Source organism: Physcomitrium patens, chromosome 3 (genome assembly GCF_059467195.1).
Source record: "Physcomitrium patens ecotype Gransden chromosome 3, ASM5946719v1, whole genome shotgun sequence".
Classification (NCBI taxonomy): Eukaryota; Viridiplantae; Streptophyta; class Bryopsida; order Funariales; family Funariaceae; genus Physcomitrium; species Physcomitrium patens.
The window spans coordinates 9,905,626-9,917,187 of record NC_143412.1 but is presented as its reverse complement, the minus strand read 5'-3'; the positions used below and the strand labels follow the sequence as shown (position 1 = coordinate 9,917,187).

General features: G+C 28.5%; 1 protein-coding gene across 1 annotated transcript; it reads right to left on the bottom strand.

Annotated features, from left to right (window-relative positions):
• Positions 1-8,942: 8,942 nt before the first annotated feature.
• Positions 8,943-11,277, bottom strand: LOC112280677 (uncharacterized). The gene has a single exon (XM_024516448.3). The coding sequence runs from the start codon at positions 10,606-10,608 to the stop codon at positions 9,169-9,171; it is 1,440 nt and encodes a 479-aa protein (XP_024372216.1). The 5' UTR covers positions 10,609-11,277; the 3' UTR covers positions 8,943-9,168.
• Between the last annotated feature and the right edge of the window lie 285 nt (positions 11,278-11,562).

The following is an 11,562-nucleotide window of genomic DNA, read 5'->3' as shown; positions in this document are numbered from 1 at the left end:
TCTTCTTGAGCCATATAAGATAGTGAATATCTTGAGAAGAAGACAAATTCCACCTCTTTTCATAGAAATGGATAATAATCAAAAGTTTGAGGTGAAAGAAATCTTAGATTCAAGGCAGCACCAAAATAGATTAAAATATCTTATTTATTAACATAAATATGATATTAATAAATATACATAGAATCCATTAAAGAATCTTATAAATGGAATAAAAAAGGTTGAAGCTTTTCATTAACAATATTCATCAAAACTAAGATGAAGAATAGTAAGAAAAATAAAAGATGATGATTGCTCCTCGTAGAACTCATCTCTAGTAGACAAGATAATATCATAGAAATTTGTATTTATTCCAATAATTATCTATATGATTAAATAAAAATATATAAATATAGATAAATTTCATAAGATCTTTTAAAAAAGCTTTCTAAAAGCTTCATAGATATTGCTTTGATTTTATACATGTTTGTAATTAATTGATAGATTAGAAACTTGGTCAACAAATTAATCACAAGCCACATATATTGGTAGCTTGTGGAACAAACAAAGTATATAGCATACATATAAAAAACTTGTCTTGCAAGTTAAGATACATATTTTTTAAAGTCAACACATGTTGTAGGTCTTATGTAGCCTCTCAGCATTGTTATATAGCATGATTTTTTTATTTAGAAATATATTAGATACTTGACTATAGAGAGTTTAGCTTTGATTTATTGGCCAAGCTTTAATAAGTAATTTATGCTTATAATAGAAGATAAATAAATGTAATAATATAAAAAGATATTTTAATAATAAAAAACTTTTATATTTAAATTTTTTATATAAAAGGCTTTTTAAAGTTCCTAAAAATTTCCTAATATCTTTAGCTATATCTAATCATAATTAATTATTTATCAATAAGTTAGATTTTCTATAAGTTCAAAAAAAATCCATAATTTTCTTACAAAAATCCATCTTTATAACATAAGTTTGTAATAGATCTATATTTCCATCTTTCATATATATATATATATATATATATATATATATATATATATAAAGTCTTAGCTCCTAAAAATTCTTTTATATTACATAAAATATCCAAATTATAGCAGATCCAATTGTTCAATTTTTTTCAAATTTCTAGATAATATAATACTTATCTTTAAACTTTATTATAAAAAAATAAACTATAAATCTACTAAAAATCTTTTGGCATCTTAAAAATCCTAGCAGATGATCTAAATTCTAATTTATAAGTATCCAAATACTATTTTCTTCATATCTCAAAAATCCAAAATTCAAATGATACAAAATTTGGTGTGTAGCTTTATAATATAGTAATACATAGTTGTGGTTTAGCTAAAGATTCATCCAAATGTCCAAGATATGGCTAGAACCGAATTCCTTATAACATTGCCTCAATAACAAACCTCAATATGAAAGTGATGTCTTAAAGCAATTATTGCTTCTTCAAATCGACTTTAAATATTTTTTTTGCATGCAAAATGTAGCCCTTTAAACCAAATTTTCAATTACATACTGTGATCTAGAAAAGCTCTTCATACACGTGTGCTATGCTCCAAAGAGTGACGACAAATACAAAATTGATACCTTAATTTTAAGCACCTATATCTTCTTCATAACAACTCCAAATCAAACAAAAGTTTTACCAAAAACATATCCAAAATCCTAAACTTGATGATCTTAATTTCTCAAGGTTAAATTTTTTAAAAATAATAACTCTAATCTCTAATAAGCTCTTGTACAACCTCTTTAAAGTTCATTGGATATGAATTTTGGCCAATAAAAAAAAGAAATTTTTATCATCTATCTCCATTAATCTATATAGTTTACTTATCTACTATTTTTTACATAAAATCCTTCTTTAATCTTTTTTCTAATAAGTTCTACATAGTATGTATCCTAAACATCAAATAAAAGAAATAAAATAAGTTTTTAAGAGTCACCAATATTTAATAAAGATGACTCTAAATATATAAAAACTATTATCAACATAAAAACAATTTCAATAATAGGACTTTTAAATTAATTACTTCAAAGTAATAATCTAATTATATTTTATAATTAATTAAAATCTAATAATAAGGCTATCACTATATTAAATAATAAATTATATATTTTAAATATATATATACATTATTTTTACATAGTAGCCAAACTACAATATGATAATATAGCTCCTAGTTAGATAATATATATGGAGGCAAGAGTGAAGCATTTTATACTCGTATCAACCTGTATTTAATTATTAGTCTTATTTCAAGACATTCTAGTATTTTTGTCTCTAGCAATAGCAATCCTAATTCAATATATTACCATCTTTAAGTGATTCTTTAGTCTTTTTGAGTGACACAAGAGTATATTCAGGTTTTTTTTCTTCAAGATTTATGTCTTTGACAGCCAAAGATTCAAATAGGGCTTAATAAGGATTTATTTTTGTAACATACTTAATTTGGAGTTACTCCATGATTAACTCTAGTAGGGCTTAGATTTATTAGGTAGTTGGTTGTATAGATAGCCTTAGATTAAAGGTGTTCAAGTAGTTCAAATTTCATTAACATTAATCATATCCTCTTGACTATTATTTTTTTCTACATTTATTGTTTTTATTTAATTATAAGATAGAAGCTATGGTAAGTTGTCTCTACATTTCATACTGAATCAAAAATAATTGAATTCATAAGTTAGTTATTCTCTTCTTTTATAAATTCTAAGACTTTTAATCTTTTTTCTTTTTTTTTCTACTTATGATTTAAATTCTTAAAACTTCCTAAATATATTATCTTTACTATGCATGAAATACATTCAATACTTCAAAGAGTAATTATCCATAAACACAATAAAGTACTTTGAATCTTTCAAGAAAGATATTCTTTTAGGCTTCACCAAGTTAAAATAAATGAGTTGAAGTATCTTATTGGTGTAATAGAGCAATTTCTTAGGAAACCAATCTCAATATTGTTATCAAGCCAAACATTCTTTGTATAATTTTTTGATGGTATTAAACAAAAATAGTCTTTTTACATAATTAATTTAAGATAGGTACTGTAAACTAATATAGCATAAGTACCTAATTTTCTTATGCTATAATCTTATATTTTTTTCTATTATAATTATGTTATTTTTGGATTTATTGTTTTATCAAGGAATTTATAGAATATATTTTTTATTCTTATTACTTATTATAATTTTTTATATTTTATTTTTTAATATTAAATATTATATTTTAAAAATATAATTATTTTTTCATTATTTATCAATAATTCTATTGATATCAAATTATAATTCAATGCTAATACATATTAAATATCATGCAAATTTATTGTTCTTGAACTTGAGATTATATTGATAGATGCAACAACTTCAACCTTATAGAACTTATTATTTTCTATTTTCACTAATCTATTAAACATTTGTCCATCTATCATTTGAAAATTTAAGATTTTACTTATAAAATAGTTGCTTATTTTAGAATCAATATACTAATTATAATTTTAGTAGTCAATAAAACTTACTTTGGTAATTTCTTTACAATATCTTTTGTAAATATTTTCCTCCATGTAATTGATGTTTTTATGTTAATACTTGTTTTGTGAACAATTTAGTATAATGTAATTTGGCCCTCCACTCATATAACAAGAAAATGACTTCAAATTGTAATATTGTCCAAATCTTGAAAGAATGATAAAGAAAAAAAAAAATTCTTGCACTTAAATTATTTGGCAGGTCTTTTAGTCAATAGTGATTGGTTGTAATAGATCTTAGTCTTCCAAAATAGTATGGCACAACTTGTCCAAAGTTTCTTCCTCTTCAATTACTTCCTCATACAAAATAGTTTTGTCTACAACTCTCAAGATAGATATGTTGAAGTTGAACTACCAACACTTCTTTATGCTTTAGTTTTTATTCTTTTATTATAATTTAATCAATTTTAGTTAAAAGCTTATCTATAACATCTTCAAATGTAAGCTTGTCCATATAGGTAATACCTTAGATCACCATTTTGTAGCTTTACAGCAGACCATTGAGGACAATATTAATTGATATCTTGTTGGCAATGACTTTACCAAAGACCTTTACCTGATTCTTCATGTAAATAGTCTCTATGAAATATGTGCTTATATCTCTTTCTTTCTTCATCAACATTCCATTTAACTTATTTGTTAAAAAGATTATCTGTTATTGATTTCTTATATTGAATATTTTCTTAATCATATCTCATATATTGTTGGATCACTATTTTGTAAAATTGTTTCAATCAAATTTTTTGCTATTGACATTATAAATTTTCATTGAGCTCTATGTTTTGTTTTTGCTAATTATGTCTTTGTATAGGATCTTTTCACTATAGATATTGAAAATGAGGTTATTGATCTCTTGGTTTTTACAATATCCTACAAGTTTTCTTCTTTCAAAATCACATTCATCTTGAGTTTTTAGACACAATAATTTTGAGCTCCTATCATTTTTTTGGACTCTCCTAATTCAAAATATGACATCTTTTCTCTAATATCCTAATATCCTTAATAATATCATGTTTGCTCTAATACCATATTGCTAATATAAAGTCAAGAGAGTAATTTTATTTTATACAATTGTTATATTTATATTTGAATTTATTTGCTGTAATAATCTTTAATTAGGATAACTTTGTTTTTTTACCTAACCCTAATTGCAACATGGATTGGATGTTGTGGAATCAATGATAAACTAGATAAGGACTAGAAGTCAGCACATAATCAAAAACGCAAGTTGGATATCACCAACAACATGTTTTTCTAAAGCCTTTTACTTCATTTTAAAGACCACCCACAAAGAATAATGTGGACAAGTCTTCAAAAGGACGGGCATTTTTTTGCCATGGAGATGAGGGATCTTTAACTTTTTAATTTTTTTCTACCTGAGTCACCAAAATTGAATTCAAAAACTCTAATCTAAGGTGGCTGATTTTATCTCAGAGTTTTATGAGACATTAGATTTGCAGTCCTCATTGAATATATGCATATATCAGTATTAGCAACTTCATCAAAAGATTCTTTTTAATAAAGAAAACTAAAAAAATTAATAATATTTTACAGCTTTAAGTAAATTCATAGAGATTAAAGTTAGGATTTTGACAAAACTAAAGTAGAACATGTTAGAATTAAGGTGCTTGGATTTTTTTTAGAAATTTGTTATAAACACTTAAATATGCCTGTCTTATAAAGAAAAATAAATTAATTAATAAAGGTTGTACCAAAAAAGAAGTGATTGTAGAAAGAATAAATGAAATAATTTATAAAAGATCTGTTCATAAGATTAATACCTAAAAATGTAGAATATAAATATGATTGGATTATTTATTAATCCGCAATACATTTTAAAGAGGCATATTAAAGATCTAAAAGGAAAAAAAGAAAAACATATGAATAATTCTAAAATCTTTTAAATTAATAATCAAGAAGAACATGTTAAAAATCTAAATAAATATAGACAAGCTAAGATAAGACTAAATGACCAAATAAATAGAATCAATTTTTTTGTAGTGGTTTTAAATTACTAAAAATATTATATTATAATATAAGAAAGATTTTAATTGTATTGTGGCTTAGATACTAAATATTATAAATAAAATAAAATAATTTAATAAAAAAAATGTGATTATTTTTTAATAAAAATATATACATATATATATCTACATATAAAATAATAATATATTTTTAGAATAATATTTTATACTTTAAATTTTCTACAAAGATTTATTGAAGAAACAAATATTCTTAAAAGATTAAGAAAACTTGATTTAAATCTATACAAAAAATTCAAAAAATACAATATCTTTTTCTAAAACTTATTAATTCATAATTTTATTTTTTTATATCTTTTCAAATTTGGATGCCAAAAATATATATATATGAATCTATTTATTTTTCATGAATTATGAATAAAATTATGAATAAAATTATGAATTATTTTATTCATAATTACATTTATATATAATTCATAAATAATTTTATTCATAATTTTATTCATAATTATTCATAATTCATAATTTATATATAATTCATATTTAATTCATAATATTTTTCTAAAAATTATTAATTCATAATATTATATATATTTCATTCTATCTTTGGATCAACATTGAGGTTAAATCTTAAATTGCCAAACACAACCTAAGCAAAGAAGCACATTTTTTAGTCAATTTAAGTTGTGTAGAGGTCACAAAGGTGTAGCAATATCAATAAGAAAGGTATTGTTAACAACTCCCTATATATATAAATATATGTATTAAAATTAAATTTACAAAAATAAGTATGATGATTTCTTAAATTTCATCTTGACATATTATTGTCAAAGATACATTTTTTTTAAAATGAAAGTTTTTCTAATTTCATGATTAATTTTGATTAACCATTAAAAAAAAAAGTTAGACATAAATTTTTTCTAAATTTTAATTTAACAAAAATAATATTTTTTTTTAAAAAAATTGAAAAGAAATCTTACAATTTTAATTTTATAAGTAGAAGAATGAAGAGATTCAATTGCAAGCTTTATCAAAGTCAAACAATATATGTAGATATATATCAATAATAAGAGATAGTTTTTTATTTGATTTATACTTTTTATTATCATATTCTTATCTAATTAGTCTTGAAAATATAATCTATTTGATTATTTCTAAAAATATTTGGTATTACTTCTTTAGATTTTTATAAGAAATAGCTCAATACTAACAATTTATAAAGTGTCAATTATTCTAATTAGCTAAATACTATTGATATAATTTATTTATTTTTACAATAAAAATTTAAATATAAAATATAATTTAAAAAATATGTGATACAAGTCATTTAGAAGATCATGATTTTAAAAAAATCATAAGTTTTCTTATAAAATATATAGATTATTAAATAATCTTGTTGTATTTTTAAAATTATTAAAAGAATCTTAGGAGGACAATTTTTTCCATTATTGATTATCCTTCAGAATTGATTCTCAGACGTTATTAAAGTACTATTCTAATAAAGATTTTTATATGTATCTTATATATATGTATGTATAGTTTTAGTAATTTCTTAAAGAACACTTGTAATTTTTTATTTTTTTTAAACATTAAAATAACTTGAAAGTATTATATGTTTTGTATTATTCAAACTTTTAATAAGATCTAATAAGCAAGATGAATTAAAGAAAATTTTAGTTAGTAATTTAAAATATATGTGTCTACATATATACATATATACATATTTATTGCAAGTGTGAACTAAAAACATAGATAATTCAAGAAAGGTCACAAATTATTCTTTTTAGTGAGTTATTTTGCAAAAAATAACATATAAAAATATTTTTTATATGTAATAAGTTAAATTAGCTTGTGATATAAATTTTATTTATTAAATTAGAACCAAATTTTTATTTTTAATTTTAAATAATTTTTCTTTAATTAATTTTTTATGTTATAAATTCTTCTACATATCTATTTATAAATAATTCATAAAGTAACAAAAGAGCTGATGCATAAAGAAAATTGTACAAACATTTTTTCAAATTAGATGTTGTACTTACTTCTTTTTTTATGAAAAATTTAAAAAATAATATAAATAGATTAATTATAGAATGATAAATTAATATTAATAATGATGTATTTGATAAAAGAAAAATTACAAAACTCTTACTATTTTTACTTACACTATTTAAATTATACATATATTAAAATATTTCATCAAAGAGAAGACAATTTAATTATAATTTATTTATTTATCTTGTTTTCTTTTTATTTGAAATATTTTTATGCATAGACGAAATATTTGTTAAAGAAAAAATCCAAAAATTATAGCTATTCTTATAAATAATAAAACTTGAGATTTTTTGACCTTTTCATATTATATAAAAAAAAAAAAAAAAAAAAAAAAAAAAAAACTGATTTTTATAAAGTGATAGAAGATTAGAAAAGTAGCTGTTGCTATTTATGACAATTTTATTGATATTATATATATCCTAAAAATAGACTATATATATTTTTTAATTATACTAATTAATACATGAAATAAGAATCTATCCTACTTTGATGGTGAATTTTTTGGTTTTGTGCATGAAGAAGACCAAGAGTGTAGGGGAGAGAAAATAAATATAGGTACTGAAAAAAAAACAAAACAAAACAAAACAAAACGAACGAACGAACAAACAACAACCTCTAGAGACCAGATTTATGAAACAAAAGATGAATTGTTATGGCATAACATGCTTTGGTAAATGACTTTTTTACATCCTCCACAGTACAGTTTTTGTCTTCTAATTGTTGGATCAAAGAGTTAAGTGACTGAACAGATAGATAGATGAATGGATGGGTCTTCACCTGTAACCTACAATACAATCAGGATACAAAGACATGAAGCCTATTACTGTGAAAAAATTGCTGTGAACTCATAATTCTAAAAGGTGAAGGAAGAGAGCATGGGATCAACCTTACATTGCAATTCAGAGTCTCCTATATTGTCCAATCCATCGGAATTGCTTCCTCTAACCTGGTTCGTTCATTCAACAATTTTACACAATTCAAGCACATGATCTATCACTTTTCATGAAAAAAAAAAAAAAAAAAAAAAAAAAAAAAATCTAAATGTAAAACATCATTCAAACACTACACACTTCTCATCAAAACGATCGCATGGAGCTGTGATCACCACGAAGTTGTGAATGTGTTGGACACCATCCTCCGAACAAAACAAGAAATTTAGCTCTTGAAACGTGGATTTTGTCGAAGTGTTACGAAGGTTGCAAACGATGAGGAATCTAATCACCACCTCATCAGTCAAAGCCATGAAAACAACAGAATTCAAAGTCCACAAGCAGAAGAAGAAGAAGAAGAAGAAAATTCAGTTATTTCGGAGAGGATCATGCAAAATTTTCAAGCCCATTTGCAGTGAATGCGTGTCATTGTAGCAACCAAAGAAATGTGCAGCAGAATACCACCAGGTTCTGGTGTCGACGAATCAGTATATTACAGTGCAGTGCGCCCTATACATCATGATATTTATATTCTATCAATCATCTCAGCAACACTCCAACGTCTGCTCAAGAATTCTCACTCCAGGTTTACAAAGCTCTCAATGTGTAAATTACAGGCAACAGGCTGACTGGCGAAAATTTCGATTGCAGAAAGCTGTCTCATGGTGGCAGAGATCATGCAAGCAACGCCGGAGAGACGCTTCCGTCAAGGTCAGGGAAGAATGAGAGGCACCCCTCGTAGCTTGCAAGTGAAGATGTGGGCCGCGAATCTAGTTCCGGATGAGAGTTTGACAAAAGATCCTCCAGGAAATCTGTGTCGAGGTCTTGCAACTCCAGCGCAACAGGAGTTGTCTCTGGGTCTGCTGCAGTTGTTGATGCTGCAGAGGGTAATGAAAATGGAGACTCAGCCTTGACAGAACCCATGTCTAAAACCTCGGTTGTAGAATTGGCGCTAGTGGAGGAAGTCTCAGATTTAAGGGTATTCTCCTCCGTCTTACAGGGGGATGGTGGTAATGTTGGAAGTGTGGCTTGGAGTGGGAAGTTGAGAAGCGCTCGACATCCTCGCATTTTGAACGCTGCGGCATCATATGCCATGGCTGCTTGCTCCGCTGTGTCAAATGTGCCCAACCAGACGCGTGCGCCCTGTCGTGCCGAATCCCGGATCTCGGCTGCGAATTTCCCCCATGGCCGTTGCCGAACACCGCGATAGTGCGGAATACTACGCACAACTTTTGGTAGGGAAGCCTGTATGTATGATCCTCGTGGGGCAGTGGATGAGACGATCAGGTTTATGCTTGAGGGTAGATTGCCCGGCTGCTCGCGCTTGAAGAAGCCCATGGCAGCAGCCTCCGGAAACGCGTGCCGTCTCGGCTGAGCGCGCATAACGGGGGATGGCTTGGCTGGAGGTGGAGTCTTTCCCGCACCGAGAAGCACTTGGCACAACGCAGTCTCCTCAGAATCATTCTCGTTGAGAGGGAACTGTGTTGCACGCTCGTGGAGTTGGGATGGTGCGGCTCCACCTCCGCTGGATTGATTCTGCCAGTCTGACCACAACCTTGACTCCTCCCTTGTGTGCACTACGGCTGAATTTGGATCGGTAGGACTCGAAGATGGCCATGTCGTTGCTTGTTTAGCGACACATCCCTGCGCTAGAGATTTCACATAGGGTGGAGTTTGCGAGGACCAATCGAGCCGCGATGATGTGGTAGCTAAGCCGGCTTCTTTTTTCACAACTTGGCCAATGGTTTCTGCAAAGTTAGGGCCCAGAGAATGGCGCAGCTGGTTCGAAAGTACCCAAGCTCGGTGGCAGGGTTTCTTCTGTTCCTCGAAATGAGCATTCTCCACTGAGCGAGACCGCTTCAACAATGTGCGCCCCGTCGAATGAAGCGACGTTGGAGATGTTTCACATGCAGAAACCAGCTCGTTGCTTGGAAATGTCTTAGAAGCAAGCGCTGCCAGTTGATCACAATTCAGAAACTGCGAGTTAAACGTTTCCTTTGATGCCTGCTGCGCTTGTTGCAAAACTTCCTCGGTTTTGGTGAAATCTAGCCCCGTATCCTTCCCTTCCAACAGCCCCCTGCCTCTCTTCGTTGACGCAAAACTGAAAATATTCATTCTCAACAACGACGCAAAAATTCGCAACTCTTACAGTGAAAACAGATATCAAAAACTTCAAACCCCAACTTTTCTTTGCCTTCTCCCGCACATATACAACGTCCCCTCCTCCTTCAATCTTATTTCAACTCAGTAAAGCGCACGCCATTGCCCATCATGCTCATCAACTCAACTTATCCTCATCAATCAAAGGAAACCAAAACCCTACATGGAAATAACACTCTCTGAAAACAACCAACACAGTCACGCTCCACACTGAAAGAAAACCCTTTATCATCTACACTACCTCGACCCTTGCGTATCTCCCCACAAGAAAACAACCCACTGATTCCAGCCTCAACTCCTCAATCAATCAATCTCTTGCCACCAAATTCATCTTGTGGACGTTTGCTCCTTAGAGTACAATTCCACTCTACGTTTCGTTTGTAGCCCTCAAGACCGATAACGCCCACAATGCAACTCGTCGCAAACCCTCACTCGGTATTCCCTCTCTCTCTCTCACACACACACACACACACGGTCGTAGCTGAACCCCGAAGACTATCTCTACAAGCAGGTGTTGGTCTTAATCCCAGATATTCTTTCGGGTCTGCACACTAGACTCCTCGACCCAGCTCTCCTACTTTTGAACAAATTGTCGCAACTGCATCCCACGCCAAGAACCCAACAACGAAGGTCACCTAAAGAAGCTCGCCACCCCATCCAGACCCTAAAATATTAAAAAATAAATAAATAAATAAATAAATAAAAACACCAACAAGGACGCTTATTGGCCACTACAACTGCAATCTTCTCTCAGTTTTTGTTTTAACCTTTTTATTTTTATTTTTATTGTTTTAAAAAAGTAATCATTGCCATTTACGGCTGCCAAACAACTTTCGTGTACGATGAGGCATATTCATGAGCACTCTGTGAAGCTGGGTTTGGAAGCCTACAGATCTGATGTGCACGCTG

What these genes read in the sequence shown, in the direction of transcription:
- LOC112280677 (XM_024516448.3), bottom strand. Translation starts at nt 10,608, where the DNA reads ATGAATATTTTCAGTTTTGCGTCAACGAAGAGAGGCAGGGGGCTGTTG.